Source organism: Tachysurus vachellii, chromosome 2 (genome assembly GCF_030014155.1).
Source record: "Tachysurus vachellii isolate PV-2020 chromosome 2, HZAU_Pvac_v1, whole genome shotgun sequence".
NCBI classification, from domain to species: Eukaryota; Metazoa; Chordata; class Actinopteri; order Siluriformes; family Bagridae; genus Tachysurus; species Tachysurus vachellii.
The window spans coordinates 21,274,198-21,290,992 of NC_083461.1; the positions used below are offsets into that span (position 1 = coordinate 21,274,198).

General features: G+C 39.3%; 3 protein-coding genes across 3 annotated transcripts in view; all 3 read right to left on the bottom strand.

Annotated features, from left to right (window-relative positions):
• Positions 1-605: 605 nt before the first annotated feature.
• LOC132841331 (zinc finger protein with KRAB and SCAN domains 4-like) lies at positions 606-3,322 on the bottom strand. The gene is made up of 3 exons (XM_060863652.1): positions 3,033-3,322; positions 2,018-2,217; positions 606-1,904 (listed from the first exon to the last, which is right to left on the bottom strand). Exons 1-3 carry the CDS (start codon positions 3,065-3,067, stop codon positions 1,093-1,095), a joined length of 1,047 nt encoding a protein of 348 aa, XP_060719635.1. The 5' UTR covers positions 3,068-3,322; the 3' UTR covers positions 606-1,092.
• A 2,349-nt stretch (positions 3,323-5,671) lies between these two features.
• LOC132841338 (zinc finger protein 200-like) lies at positions 5,672-9,709 on the bottom strand. The gene is made up of 2 exons (XM_060863665.1): positions 9,174-9,709; positions 5,672-8,051 (listed from the first exon to the last, which is right to left on the bottom strand). Exons 1-2 carry the CDS (start codon positions 9,382-9,384, stop codon positions 7,375-7,377), a joined length of 888 nt encoding a protein of 295 aa, XP_060719648.1. The 5' UTR covers positions 9,385-9,709; the 3' UTR covers positions 5,672-7,374.
• A 3,466-nt stretch (positions 9,710-13,175) lies between these two features.
• The window catches only part of LOC132841468 (sulfotransferase 1B1-like), a 23,855-nt gene continuing 20,235 nt past the window's right edge, over positions 13,176-16,795 (bottom strand). The window contains exons 4-7 of the mRNA XM_060863788.1: positions 15,459-15,585; positions 15,282-15,376; positions 14,809-14,989; positions 13,176-14,727 (exon numbers count right to left, since the gene is read on the bottom strand). Of these exons, the coding sequence (XP_060719771.1) occupies positions 14,615-14,727; positions 14,809-14,989; positions 15,282-15,376; positions 15,459-15,585 (516 nt within the window). The 3' untranslated portion in view covers positions 13,176-14,614. The remainder of the gene's footprint in view (positions 14,728-14,808; positions 14,990-15,281; positions 15,377-15,458; positions 15,586-16,795) is intronic.

The window sequence follows — 16,795 nt, forward strand, 5'->3', positions numbered from 1 at the left end:
TGTAACCTAGTGAACCTTAATGTATTCGTTGATAGATAATGAATAATGTAATTAAAATGTGAATGTAAATGTAAACATCCTTGGAGTCACGTGTTACAGCTGACCTTAGGTATAGGATAAATTCAACAAGCTGACATTTGTTGAGGGTGTTTAGACTTTTAATGTTTGCTGTATATTGATAACGCCTCTGTCTACTGTTTTTATCTAATCTCTCGTCAGCATGAGAGAGAGATGAGAGTCATCATAGATGCCACTGCTGGGACCTTGAGCAAGGCCCCTTAACCCTCAGTTGTATAAAGTGTATGTCAGGGTGTATAAGGGTGTCTGCTAAATGCTGTAAACTATAGACTTTATACAGCTCAGATTGGTGTGTGTTACAGGATTGAGAAACTGACACCGTTTTAAGTCTTATTAAATCAGTTAGGAAACTTACCTTTTTTTCAGACAGGAACAGGAAGATCATCACATCATCAGTTTGTGCAACTTCTCTTTTCAATATCAGCTTTTAAACTGACACCTACGATACTAACTACAAGAGTTTAAAAACCTATCAAAGTCCTTATACCTCAGAAAAAATCCATAATCGTGACTAACTGTACATAAGCTGTCTTCATATAATCGTTTATTCTCCAGTCCCCAGCAAAAACAAAAATAAATCACACAAGCATTTCTGCTTAACATTAGTGAGAATGTATACGTCCATGTTGTCCACCTGTGGCTGTATAACATGATAAATGTGCAGATTTAAGCGTTTAACATTGCCATTACTAATAATCATACTTTCAAAAGACGTCTTAGTAAAAATGGGATATTGTCATACAGTAAAGTCACTACTAGTATTTTTCCTGTCTGGAAAATAATAGGCTCCGTCCCCAGATGGAAATGAGGTCCAATTTTTCCCACAAAATTGCATCTCAGGAGAAAAATGATCAACACTGGGGTGGTGTGATGAAATTAGTGAGTTGATTTTCTATAACAGGATGTTTTTGAATCCACTTATACCATAACAAGTAATCAATCATTGAAATTATTTCCAAAAAACATAGCTTGCTTCATGACTTTTTGACCAGGGCTTGTAGTGCACCATCCATGTCAAACGGCCAGTCCGTGATTATCTTTCCACAAATTCTGGCGGCGTAATCTGTCTCCTATGTGGATCTTCTGGTGCCGTTTGAGGTTCTCTCCCCTGCTGAAGCTCTTGCCGCACTGGACGCAGCAGTAGGGCTTCTCTCCGGTGTGGACCCTTTTGTGCTTCTTCAGATCTCCTGCTTGGCTAAAGCAGCGGCCACATACCATGCAGCAGTAGGGTTTCTCCCCAGTGTGACACCTCTGATGGATCCGAAGGTTACCAACACGGCTGAAGGTCTTTCCACAAACCTGACACATGTGGTGCTCCTCATCTCGTGGACTGTGATGCTGTCTTTCTAGTCCTTGAATAGAAGATATTGTACTCCAACTGTTCCCTAAGCACCTTCCAAGAGTGCTGAGGTTTGACTGGATGTACAGACTGGAGCTGATGTTGTCCTGCCTGGTTGTTTGGTCTCTCAGATCCCCAAGCATGCTGACCTCAACTTGAGGGATCTGTTGGTGTTGTTGTTGTGAACATTCAGACACAACAGGTTCAGTTTTAATGTCTACGTATGATGAGGCACCAGAAACGCAAGTGCTATATTCCGTTCCATTAATGGTCCGGTCTAAATCTGAGGTGTTGACTTGCTCAGTTCTTGGTGTACTTGTATCAGGTAGCGTAAATGCAACTTGCAGATCACACACCGCTTCTGGTTCTACATCTGCTTTTACATTGGAATCCTCTTTAAAACAAGAAACATGGTGAGCTTCAGGTATCTGCTGAGCTTCACTGGAAGGGTGGTTGATGGACAATGAAATGGACGCAAGTCTCGATACTGTAAAGGGGAAAGAAAATAACAAAGGGACATTTTCTCTCAATCAGCTGTGTCACGAAAAAAAATGAAAAAGAAAGGTGTCTAGCGTTCTCTCCTGAAAGCACAACACTCACCTTCTCTCTCTTTCTCCAGTTTCTTCAGGGTATCCTGTAATTTCAGACGTAGTTTCTCATTCTCCCTCTGTGTCCGAGCCGTTTTCTCCTGATACTCGGATACAGTCTCTTTCACAGCCTCCAGCACCTCCTGCACCGCAGCTGTCAGCAGCTTCACCACGCGGCTGTTCAGTCGCTCCAGTTTGGACACGTTACTGCTCCTTTTAATGAAATCGAGAAATGAAAAAGTTTTCTGTAAATTTGATTTTTATAATTTCTCATTTTAGTTACATCAGTGCACTCGGCTCAGCTCACTGAACACAGATGACTCTTTGGCTCTCAAATGATTTCTTGCCATTTTTTGTTCTTAAGTAAAACCTTAATATTACCTACAGTTTGTTACTGTGCTACATATCTGTGTTGAGAAAGTAAAAATGGTGGAGACGCTGGTCCACGTTGGGTTTCATCTGGTATGCTTTCACCCGGCCAGAAGCATGAGTGTAGGTGGATTGGGGAGACTAAATTGCCCCAGTTGTGAAGAAGGAGCGTGTGAATGTGTGTGCATGGTGTCCTGTGATCTCAAGTGTATTCCTGTGTGACACCCGGTGTTTTCGGTTTATGGTATTTAACAGTTTACTTAACAGTTAATCACCGATCACCATCGTTCTTCCATATTCTTCGCTTTGAACTTACTTCTTCGGTGATATTTACAGTACCTTTACAACAAAGGGTTCCCTCTTGTCTGTTGTCTGACTTGTCACTACCAGTTGTTCATTTATTTGTACCTTCTTCACCGAAACGATCGCGTAAACAGGTTGACGGTTTGACGTGTTCGTTTGTGACAGACTTTCATTCTATCAGAAATATTACAACTTGTAAAGTGTCTTCAGAAACTGATTCTTCTTCCCAACACATTCTGACATGCTAATCATTAGCAGCTAATGCATCTATGACGTCACCCTATGACGTCATAGACCCGGTGACGTCATAGGCGACATTATACTGAGCACAGGAAATGAAATAATACATTAATTACCGAGACAGGTTTTTATCCAGCGCCGCTGTTGACATAGCAACCGTTTTTTTTAATAAAGCGTTACAATAATAAAGTAAATGAACACGGAAGCAAGGAAAAAATAATAAGTAGTGGTTTGTAAAGAGCCTTTTAACGCTGCGGGTTTAATTAAATCACATAACAAATACAAAAATACAAGTCTGATTTATCCCAGAAAATATACAGAATTAAAAAAAAACCCAAAACTAATGACTGACTGTTTCTGTTTTTATCGCTGATAACTGTCTCACTCATCCAGCCACAGTGGCTAGTCGTTTATTTACTTCCGGTGTCGCTGCCGATTTCAAAATACCAGTTCTGAAAGTCATTTTGTTGCTGGTCATAGGGTCATTATTTATTACACTCTCACTCTCATTTTCACTCACCGCTTATCCGAACTACCTCGGGTCACGGGGAGCCTGTCATCTCAGGCGTCATCGGGCATCAAGGCAGGATACACCCTGAACGGAGTGCCAACCCATCGCAGGGCACACACACACTTTATTTATTACAATTAAATACAATTAATAATAAATATATATGAATCATGCGACAGACTGGCAATTCTACAAACTTTTCAAACATTACTTCTCTACATTTCTGACATTGAGCCTGAAGGTTATGAGCCCTTATATCCAGAGCGACTTACAATTTATTTCAATTTATTCAACTGAGGGTTAAGGGCCTTGCTCAAGGGCCAAACAGTGGCAGCTTGGTGGACCTGGGATTCGAGCTCATAACCTTCCGGTCAGTAGTCCGACGCGTTAGTACCACATCCCTACATGGTTCGGATACTAACACTATGTTTGATCTGTTCTAAACATTCTGAATATTTGTTCAATATATTGAGCAAGAATTCAAGATCTTACTTATACAAGACACATATTAATCTGAGGCTATTTAAAATCTATACAGCAGAATTTTATCTAACACCTATAGTTTTTGCCCCAAGTGTCATACAGTAGTATTAGCAGTTCTTCTTTAGCTGCTCCCAATAATTATTTTTATTTCCTATTAGAATTTGTCCATTTCCTGTGTGGAAAAAAAGGTTCATTTTTGATTTTCTGCTATACTCTTTATATTTTTTACACAGGTACACATGTCTAGGTCACATTAAGCCAAGATTAAAACCAAAAAAGTGATGAAATACCAACGGACATGAGATGATTACATCAAAAAAATATTTTGCTACCTGAAAAGTTGTAGGTTAACGTTGCAGAATGTTTTGCTGAGCTCGAAAATCACCTTGAAATGTGTTTTTCATCAGTACTTTCAATGTTGCCAAAATGGAAGGGACAAAATGTTTTATGTGACATGACTAGGCACGCTAATACCATGACACACGCTAGGAATGTGGCTCGGGTATAATACAAGTACTTCCGTTTCACTTCTATAGTGCTGAAGAGACGCTGAAGGGTGTCATTATATTAAAAAACAACAACAACTGATTGTAGAGCATGAAGTATTTAATCCAACTTTTCCTTCACATTCTACAAAACTTGAGTTGAAGAAACATCATCATGAAAGCAATAAACAAGAAGGATTGCAATACTCAATACAAGTTTTTCCGTATAAGTGATGCCAGGATAAATGATTTTTTTTAAATCCAGGATTTAAACAGTTTATCATCAAGTGTGACTTGATCCTGCTGAAATAGTTCACTGCCATTAGGGAACACCACTAATGTAACTTGGTCTGTAACCATATTTAGGTAGATGGTACATATCAAAGAAACATCCGGATGAATGCCAGAACTCAAGTTTTCGCAGCAGAACATCACCCCGAGCATCTCACTGCCGCCAACTTCTTCCCATAGTGCATCCAGGTGCTTTCTTTCCCATGTAAATGACTCATACACCTGGTTGTCAACATGATCTAAAAGAAAACGTGATTCATTAGACCAGGCCTCTTTATTCTACTGCTCCATGGTCCAGTTCTGATGCTCACTTACATATTCTAAGTGGTGATCCTAGAAAAGAATGGCTGGCTTTTGCTGTCTAACGTACCCAACCCCATGGCAGGTACTGTTATGAGATGCTGCGATAATCCACATTATTCACTTCACCAGTCAGTGGTTTTAATATTATGGCTGATGAGTGCATATAGATTACTATGTAACTGTATGTTTATGCATGTTTTTTTAGTGAGATCCAAAATTACTATTGAATACGTGAACATAAGATATCCAATATTTTGGATACCAATTTCGGTATTTGTGACGTCACTAGAAACTTTATAGCTGTGGACCAAATCACAATCAATATGCGACACCTAGACATTTTATACACAGATGCTACTCAGTTGGCTCTTTTTTTAATGAACGCCTGAGGAACAAGTTATACTCTGACTGGTTTAATAAATCAAGACTTCAACACTAAAATCCCATCTGTGTGACTAATGCGAGCTTAGCTTACAAGCATTTAGCTAATGCGAATGATATTAGAACATGTGTCCCCTAATTAGCATATTCATACACACAGGTGAAGCCAAAAGGTGTACAGATGGACCTAAGACATTTTTCTTTGGCATTAAAAATTTAATATTCTTTAAATAAAATATATTACACAAAAACATTAAATCATAGTTTTACAGTAGCGTTATACAGTAACGCGTTACGTTAGGCAGATGATGTATAGATATTTAGCTGTAGCCACGAAAAACACAAAAGAAGGCAGTTTCTAGCCAAAGTGAAAGCTTGATCGTTTTTGTTTTGTCTCTGAAGACATTGATACATCAGTAAGCAACAGAACAGATAGATTTCCATGTCAGGAAAAGAATCCTATGTGAACACAAACAACGGATTGTGGGTTTAGTTGCAAATCCATCATCACAATGGTAAATCAGCTTCTGTACAACACTTATATTTAAACTTCACACCAGTTTTCAGAGCTACATGACACCCACATAAACCCTATACAACGACACATATAAACCATGAGGTGGCACATGGTCTTGACATGACGCTAACTTGTAAATGAGGGTTAAAACAAAATAAAGAACAAAGCCAAGAATTTCCTCCTTGTATCTTTATTACATAACAGCATAGTAGATTAACCTATACCTTCTCTGTTACTAACTCTCTGTCAAAAATGAAATATATACAGCAACAATAGATATACATCATGACTGTTGTTTTTATCATGTTGTTTTTAATTCCCTAAATTAATTCTACTCTTTTTAAGGATCAGCACAAGGGTTTGCAGTTTGTTCACAAAAAAATTTTACATTCCTCTTATTAAAAAAAAAAAAAATCAAGTGTCAAAAATGATTAAACTTTTTTTCCTGTGTTTGTTTCCTGTGATTTTACACAGCAGACATATTTAAAACATGAGATGCTCAACAAAAGCAAACTTGTCAACAATATTCTCAAAGCATAACATTTCATTTGTCCAGGACTGAGCTCACTGCCTGTTGTTAACTGGCTAAAAATATAAAATAAATCCACAGACGTATCATCCAGCAGACAAGACGACTCCACAACCACAAAACTGCTGTGATGCAGAGTCCTGATTTCTGATCTGCTCTCACAGGGCGTCCTTCTTCAATCTCTTGGATAAAGTTGTGTATAAATGTTTTATAAAAGTTTAAAAAAAAATGTATTTTCTTCATGGAAAGTGCAAAATGGCTACTGACTGACAAAAGTTTTTAAATATTTCTCTTTTCTGAGACAGAGCATGATGGAGGTTTGACTCACATCTATGAGAAATTGACCTAAACATGTTGAGGTTGTGAATACAGATGGTGGTGTCTCTGGGATCTCTGAGGCCAAACCATGACACCATGTTTTTTTCTCCAAAAAAAAAAAATTCTGCTCTGTAAATCTCTGCGTAAAATGTCATGTAACAAATGTTAATAACTGTCAGCTTTAACTTCAGGAGTCATACCTAAAGAGACACATGAAGAGTTCTGTGGAAAATAAGTTATGAGTTTTTACTAATGTTTTAAATCAATAGCTTTACAAAGTACACAAACTATAATAGATTTTTTCTGAAAGTGGAGCTTCTGCTTTGTTTTTATTTGACACCACTAGATACTTCTGCATATCTGAGTTTGAGCATAAAGTGTTGAATAGTTTTAGAATGTGTTATAACAACCTAATAAATTAGTATCACGTAACACAAATTGACATCATGATGAAAGATTACAGGCTTGCGACTGCTCTCAGGACAGATTTATGTAGGTGTTATGTAGTTCTATGAACACAAATACAATTTGTGACTTTTGGCTGAAACAAACAATTTCAGCATCAGAACAGTGCAGTGGGCGGAGCCAAAACCAAAACCCACCAGTTTTCCGATTTCATTTCAACACCCCGAGGTTCCCCTCAGAGTTCCATGTTCCGCCTGGTGACGGTGACATGTCGACCCGTGTGGACCATCTGATGCTTCTTCAGATGGCTGGATTGGCAGAAGCTCTTGCTGCACTGGGGGCATTGGTACGGCCGCTCCCCCGTGTGCACACGCTTGTGTTTCTGCAGGTTTCCACTATGGCTGAAGCGTCGGCCGCAGTGCGAACATGTGTATGGCTTTTCCCCCGTGTGGCAGCGCTGGTGGATGCGGAGGTTGGCAAGTCGATTAAAGTTTTTCCCACACAGAAGGCAGATGTGGCGCTCCTCCCGGCTCTGCTGTCTCCAGCCGTCTTCCTCGAAAGGGAAATGCTCCACAAAGGTGTCCAGAGTGTCTGCATTGTTGCACGGAGGTGCTGTGGAGAAGTCGGAATCATTCTGAGACGCGTGGAACTGCAAATGTGCGCAGGGGAAATAGTTGCTTTGTACAACAGGCTCCAGCACGGGGTCTTCTGCACCCGGATAATCTGACTGATCTATTTCGGTTTTTATTTCGGCTGGAAACAGAGTGTTTTGTCCATCGTTAGGCGGTTCCTCTTTGAAACACTCCTTGTCTTTCGGTGCTATCGGGTCTGACTGACGACTACACAAAGGTTTCCTCTGTCCAGATGACGTGGGAGGAGGAGAAACAGAGAGCTGGGCGGTGATGTGGGAAACTAAACACACACGATGGGGAAACAAATGTGAGACACAGAGAATATTAAACATCAGTCGCTCACAGAGTCACCAACGTCCATGGAATTCCAGGAGGACTGAGAAATTTATTTATGTTGACCCATCATTTTAATATGGAAATTACAGAGAGAGAGAGAGAGAGAGAGAGAGAGAGAGAGAGAGAGAGAGAGAGAGAGAGACACACAGAGACAGACAGAGAGAGACACACACAAAGAGAGAGATACAGAGAAAACAGACAGTAATAGACAGAAACAGACAGTAATAGACACAGAGACAGAGAGACAGACAGACACAGAGACAGTAACAGACACAGAGACAGACAGACACAGAGACAGTAATAGACAGTAACAGACAGTAATAGACAGTAACAGACAGTAATAGACAGAAACAGACAGTAATAGACACAGAGACAGACAGTAATAGACACAGAGAAAAACAGAGACAGACACAGAGAAAAACAGAGACAGACACAGTAACAGACAGTAATAGACAGTAACAGACAATAACAGACAGAGACAGACAGTAATAGACAGCAACTGACAGAGACAGACAGTAACAGATAATAGACAGAGACAGACAGCAACAGACAAACAGACAGAGACAGTAACAGACAGTAATAGACAAAGAGACAAAGACAGTAGCAGACAGCAACAGACAAAGAGACAGACAGTAAGAGACAGAGAGACAGAGACAGTAACAGACAGTAATAGACAGTGAGACAGAGACAGTAACAGACAGTAATAGATAGAGAGACAGAGACAGTAACAGACACAGAGACAGACAGTAATAGACAGTAATAGACAATAACAGACAGTAATAGACAGAGAGACACAGACAGTAACATACGGTAATAGACGGAGAGACAAAGACAGTAACAGACAGTAACAGACAGACAGTAATAGACAAAGACAGTAACAGATGGAGAGACAGAGACAGTAACAGACAGTAACAGACAGAGACAGTAACAGACAGCAATAGACAGTAACAGACAGCAATAAACAGTAAGACAGTAATAGACAGTAACAGACAGTAACAGACAGTAACAGACAGCAATAGACAGTAATAGACACAGAGACAGACAGTAACAGACAGTGTTTGTGTACCTGCTGTATCCCTGTCCAGCTGGTCCTGCAGCTCCTGCACTCTCCTCCGCAGTCTCTCGTTCTCTCTCTGCGTGTGCGCGCTTTTCTCCTCGTATTCCTGCACCGTGTCCCGCACCGTGTCCCGCACCGCCTCCAGCACGCGCTGCACCGCCGCCGTCAGCAGCTCATTCACGCGCTCGTGCAGCCGCTCCGCTTTAGACATCATCTCCATCCCGGGATTCGTGTCGTGTACGGCTCTTTTACACGAGTTTAACGGCTGGAGTTTGCTGAATAAGAGTAATGGGTTTCACGGACGACTACACATGCGTTGATCTGAGAAAAAAAAAACAAACAAACCTTCGTTTTGTTTATCACTAAATAATCTTTAGCACTGACGCATCGGCGGAGCTTGTTATTGTCGGCATCCGGAATCACTTCCGGGTAACCCTTTGACTGTGTGTCATAATAAAAGTCTAAAGCTGCCTTGCAAGTGGTGCAGTTTCCATGGCGTGATCAGTGTCACTCTAACGTGAATCATGGCCACCCTTTCGTCAGTTCAGTCATTAGGGCCCGAGCACCGAATGATGCGAAGCCCTATTGTTTTTGCTCGGGAGTATTATTTTTTTTTTTTTTTTTTTTTTTTCCCACACATTGGCCAATTGGGGTCCCTTAACATGCTCGAAAACTCGTGCGACGCCAGGCTCGGGCAAAGGCTGGAATACGGGCGTGGCAGGGGGGCTCTGTAGCGCCCCCTGTAATGCAAAAACAAACATTGGTGCACAGATCGGGCAATTATGTACGCACATGTACGAGAGTTGGTACGCATCGACCCATCATCTCATCTCATCGACCCGAACAACTTTCGCGCTCTAAACTATGAGCTCCGCCCAACAGGAAGTCGGCCATTTTGGATTGTTTTATAAGTGCATCCGGTGAACTTTTAAATACTCCTCTTAGGGAATTCATGCGATTGACATCAAACGTGGTGAACATGATGCCGAGACATTGCACTTGCTAAACTGCGAAGGGATTTTTGATATCTCGAACGGTGCTGCCATGGCGAGGCGACTAAGTTATGGCGAATTCAGAGAAACAGGAAGAGTGTCTTCTATCTAAGGCAAAAAATGTCTTATTGTGATGACACGCGGTGTGTATGTTCGGCCAAGGATTCCGATCGCATCGATGTGCTTATTGTGAGTCCCGGGTATAGCGCCACCAACAGGCCCCAGGAAGTGTATCAGTCACAAAGGTGGATTTTTTCACAGCTGCGTGCGGTAAACTTTTAAATACTCCTCCTAGGGGATTCATGCAATTGAGACCAGACTTGGCCACCATGACGCAGAGATATTGGAGATGCGAAATTGCGAACGGATTTTTGATATCTCAAACACTGTTGCCATGGCATCGTGTCAAAGTTTACATGTATTTCAGGCATATTTAAGGCTTTTGGCGTGCTTAGATTAACTTGAAATTTGACTCGTACATCACATTTGTCGGCTGTTAAGTGTGGACAAAAAGGTCAGACAAAGTGTGTCTCTTAAGTGGCTCACTAGCGCCCCCGTTTGTCTAAAATGTGGGGTTTCATTTACCTACAGTCCCCAAATGGGTCAGTAACAACATAAAATAGTCCACTGATATTTACCCACTTGATGCACTTGCCCACCGTGCATTGTTTTCTGGGAGGCACCGTATAGCGATAAAAAAACGTGCGAGGGCCCGTCATCGCTGCTTGCAGCTATATTTTATTATTATTATTATTATTATTATTATTATTATTATTATTATGTAACAACTAATAGCAAACATTGATCAAACTGTGTTAAAGGACTATTTATTATTTGGAGCTACAATGTTAGATTCCTTCAGTTTGTTGTTAGATAATACTATTGAATTAGTAAAAATTAATTATGTCTTCAGTGTGTATATATGTATATATATATATATATATACATATATATATATATATATATATATATATATATATATATATATATATATATAAAAAATTTTTTTTTTGCTGCTGTACCAGAGAAATTTCCCCATTGTGGGACGAATAAAGGTATATCTTATCTTATCTTATCTTATCTTATCTTACAAACTGTTTATTTCTTCATACGGTAGTGCTACTCATGCAATACAGATAGGGGGCTCCACTATTTTTCTTATTATTTTCCCCGAATATGGATTAGTGTTTCACCCTGACACAGATTGCTACCCCAATAAAGTCAATCATGTCTAACCTTGCAATAACTCTGTAAAAGGTCCGACCACACCTGTGCTCACCCAGGGCCCTTTGTAGGATTGTAATAGCTCAAGTATGGATGAACTGCAACTTCAGATTACAACGCAAAAACAAATCAAGGAATGTAATGTAATTCAAGGAAATATGGCTTAACAACAGCGCCAATGAGCTAGAGGGTCGCAGTGTTTTCTGGACAGATAGAATGTCAGTGGACTCTGGTAAGTCTGTGCATTTATGTTAACAAATCATGGTGCACAGACTTGACTTGACTTGATTGAAAGTCATTGCTCAGCTCATCTGGAGTATTTGATGACTAAAACCTACAATCTAGTACGTTTATATACTATTAATCATTTTTATTTAGTAATATTGTTAATTATTAATTTATTAATACATTTTTCTAGCAAAGTTCAACTTCAAAGTTTTAGTTGAATCGCTGTTGGACTGATGATAGGCTTTCCTTCTTGAATATATTTTTTAAACAAATTGTGAATTAAACTTGTGTTCTAAAGAGTTTGAGCCCTACCTCTTTGCTCACTTTGACTAAGGTGTCAAACTTCACACCACAAATTCTTCCTCAACAGTTGATCACCCAATGTCACTTTACATGCACATAAGTCAGGGGGTCCTAATGGCATTTGACAAAAAGTCACCTTCCATCCACACCAGTTTGTGTACTTTCCGAACAGGTCAACAGAGGATGCCATTTCCACCGCTCTTCATCTAGCTCTCACCAACCTGGATAAAGCAATACATACATTAGGATGTTGTTCATTGATTTTAGCTCTGAATTTATCAGTCACCCCCTCTAAACTGATCACTGGCCTACAGGGAGGAGATTCAAAGCCTGTCAGCATGGTGTTCCACTAACAACCTAACAAATCTAACAGCAGCAGACTTCCCCCTTTCTACATCAACAGGACTGAAGTAGAGTGTGTTTCCAGCTTGGCATCTAACAATTCAACACTGGATAGGAAGGCACAAGGGTATATATACTTCCTGAGAAGGCTTAAATAAGTTAATTTGTCCCCCTGAGATCCTAAGCACTTGTTACTGCTGCATAGTTCAGAGCATGCTGACAAACCTAATCACAGTGTGACATGGCAACTCCACAGTGTGTGAAAGGAAATCACTCCAAAGGTGAAAACTGCCCAATGCATAATCCAGGAAGAAATACATGGTCGTAAAGAGCACCAAATATGAGTGGAAATAAGCAATTTGGGAAGTTTGGAAGTAGGTAAATAACCAAGAAATGAATGTCTTGGGGTGTAAAAAAGGATGTATCAGATTTGCTGTATATAAACAGCTTTTTAAGTTGTATGGAAGTATTATACAATATTGATAGTCTACAATCAGATTATGATGTGCATTTAAGGTTTTGGCAGCTTTCCTGTCTTTTATGTTTCTTGGCAGAATTCAGCTATGGATCACAATCTAAGAACAGAAAAGCCATGAGTCCACTAACATTGTGGAATATAGGGATGATGCTTGAACTAAACCTTGACTTCATGTCTCTGATGTAGTTGGTTGTATGATGTGACTATGAAAGTACAAGCTACTGCAGTCCTAGAAAATCCTTGCAATGTTAGGATGTTATTTACCTTGGGACCTTATTAAGTGGTAGAAATGGTAGGATACAGCAAAATATTTGTCACCCATCACTCATGATTAATTAGAATTTTACAAGCATTAAATTCAGATACAGGTGATTGATAATGTGTAAAGCTGAGCAGCACACAATTTAGGTGTCCCGGTGAGGCAAAGGCGAGTGAGGATCCAAATGCAGTTAAGTCTTTTAATAAACCAAAACAAGAAACAGGCAAACAGACGGGCAGGCAAAACAGGGCAGAACACTGAGCAAACAGGAACATAGACACAAACATTCAACAACGACCAACACGAGGGAAGTGAACAAACAGAGTAGATATAACAAACAGGAACCAATCACCAAGCAGAGACAATCAGTGACTAAGACAACACACCTGAGGGAGAGATGGAGTGCAATTAGTGTCCATGGCAACAAACAAGTGGGCGGGGCAATTAACAGCAAGGTAAACCAGCAGACAGAACAGGGCAAAACACAGACAGACTCGTTACATTAGGTTTGCCTCTTCAAGGCATAAAATCCACAAGACTGCTTCTTCCATTGCTTCATGGTCCAGTTCTGATGCTTACATGTCCATTGTAGATGCTTTTGATGGTGAACAGGGGTCAGTATTGGCACACAGTCTGCAGCTATACAACTATATACACAGGAAAAGATAAAATGATGTTAACCCCAATACATGATCAATAATTAAGTTCCATACGCAGCAAGCTGTGATGCACTCTGAGTACTGACATCTTTTCTATCCAAGCCAGCATTAACTTTTTCAGCAATTTGTACTATACTAACTCTCAGCCTGAAATGTTCCACGACTTCACTGCAAGTTGATCTGTTATTTACCTTGCCTGTCAGTAGTTTAAATGTTAGAATAGTATTATTATATATTAGTATTAGTATTAAATAATAGTATAAAGTGACGTGACATACAGCTAAGTATGGTGACCCATACTCAGAATTCGTTCTCTGCATTTAACCCATCCAAAGTGCACACACACAGCAGTGAACACACACGCACCCGGAGCAGTGGGCAGCCATCTATGCTGCGGCGCCAAGGGAGCAGTTGGGGGGGTTCGGTGCCTTGCACCTCAGTCGTTGTATTGCCGGCCCGAGACTCGAACCCACAACCTTACGGTTAGGAGTAAAACTTTCTAACCATTAGGCCACGACTTCCTATATTATTATATATTCTTACTTCCTATATATTATTATTATTATTATTATTATTATTATTATTATTATTATTATATTATATAATATATAATATAGTATAATATAATATAATAAATATTTTTCTGCCCATGTGTTCACGTGAGGATTCATTATGTCAAAATGTTTTTATTAACCACAATACATGATCATAAATTCAGTGTTGGTCAAACAGGGTAGTTGTATTTTAATAGTAAAATTTATTATTAAAGCTTGGTAAATCTCCATGCTGTTACCATGTACAAATTTATAAAACAGATTTTTTATTTTATTTATTTATTTATTTTTAAGTTTTTCATCATAGTGTAACACTATACTTGCTGAAAATAATCAAAATTATCTTTGCATATCTATGTTTTGTGAAGTGTAGATGTCAGCGTAGGTTCCAGTTCTTTTCTGTGACACCTTCTATATGCTGGTGCGAAAGGGCATGTCTACATCAGCCATTTTTCTGGCATAGTCCTCATCAAACATCTGGGACTGAGCTGGAGTGAAGTAATTCATCCAGTCTCCAACCTCTCCTGTGGAAAAGAAACACACTAATGTAACAATGACTTGTGCAGAACCAGGGGAAATGTACGAGTGATGTTGTATATCTGGACCTTTTCTCATGAAAGCAGAGATGGAGTGGTCAAATATGATGTTTGGGGTGGTTGAGTAGTTGGCCATTGGGTTATCTTTCATGACTTTAAAGGATGTCAACTCCACAATCTTGTCAATGATTTCATCAGATAGCGACAAGTCCAGGTACTTCATGATCCTCACTGTTTCTCGACGAGGGTTCTTAATTTGAAGGAAAACCAATAAATAATGAGTTTGAAGATTTACCTGGACATAAACCTGTGAAGCATCTATGATGATAATAATTATAAGATGGCCACTAGTGTTGCTATTGCTATTACTATATATTTTTATTGTATACCATTTTGGGAATCAATGTTCCTTTTTGGGAATAAATGAATTTCATGTAAGCTTTCTTTTCAGTTTCAAAATAGAAGCCATCAGTCCACATTGTGAAGTACTACATAATATCAGTGGTTTGGAGATGTATTGTACCTTATTGTACATATTGTACCTCTTTCATGTCCTCAAAGAACATGTAAAGGATATTCCTCTTCTCTTTTTCCTTCCAGTAACCTTTCACATGATTGTACCAAGATCCCCAAGCCACTGGTAACATACATATTAGTGAACAACTCAATTTTTAAGGTACTATGGTTATTTACAATTATTCAACAATGTCAAGTCTCACATTTTCCTTCCATGAACTTCTGGAGATATTCTTCCCATGATCCTGGTTCTGGATGAACCAGATTCATTCGGTCAAAGTGGTAGTAGCTGATCGCATTGTCTTTAGCATTTCGAGCCACATAAATGACCTGTAAAAAATCAAGAGGTCTTTTCAGAAAGATGAAGATTTTTTCAGAAATGTTGTGGCTAATAAAGTCAATTAAGACTACCTTAAATGATAAAAGAAAACAGGTCATGTATGTGGACTTGGGATGTGGTTGATGATCCATGTGCATTTTATTGATCATACAATAAAGTAAATTCAACACATGTTGTTATTATTGCAAAAAACATGGAAAGGCATATTAATAGTGGCACATTAATCACAATAGTCAAGTCAAGGGTCAAATTGTGGTATCTATACATGGTTTAGAATTTACACAGACAGAAACTTAGGCAAGATTTTGTGATTAGGCAATAACATGTGTTGTCTGTATGCACTCATGAATATAACAGGAAGTTAGTGCTTCAGAATTCAGGAGAAGTAGACGGAGAGAAGGAGCTGCTAAAGGGAGTGTGGGATTTCCTAGTTTCCTTGGAGAACATAACCCTACAAGACTCAATAAAATTGTTGTTAATACAATCAATTAATTTTGCACAAAGATTACAGATCTTAGTGAAACCAGTTGTATTCCATTGTGTAATTTTTTATCGTTTCAACTGTTAAGACTCAAACTTTTAACACTGAGAATTAAAAATTTTTGCAAAAAAATAATAATAAATTAAAGCTGCAAGCAGCATTTCCCGGGTTCAAGCGTTTAAGGTCTTTGAATTGACATGACAATATATGTCATGTCATGCTACATATGTCATGCTACAGAGGGTGCCACAACATATGTCATGTGAAGTACTCACCCGTCCAGTTTTCCCTAAAATAAACAATGTCATATCCATTAGAGATGAGCCGGATACTCGGCTGAAACGAGTATCCGGTACGGATAAAGCACTTCTGCCGAGTACGAGTATTATACGAGTAATACGAGTCAATATCTGTGCTCGGATTGAATGAAAATCATCATTGGGTATCTGATTGTGTCAGCGTTCTGTGATAGGCTAGTCACAGCGCCCCTCCCCTACACACATACAGATGTATTGTGTTGCTGTGTCTCGCTCTGCTCACTCACAGTCACACACAGAACAGCTCTCTGTCTCTCCCTCAGTCACTCGGGTTCGCGGGTCTTTTCTGTTAACGTTTAGGGTTTCTTCAGCTTTTTACTTCGGGTTGTAACGTTAATAATACGTACTTACTAACCAGTAGAGTTCTGGTTAGTAAGTACATATTATTAACGTATTATTAAC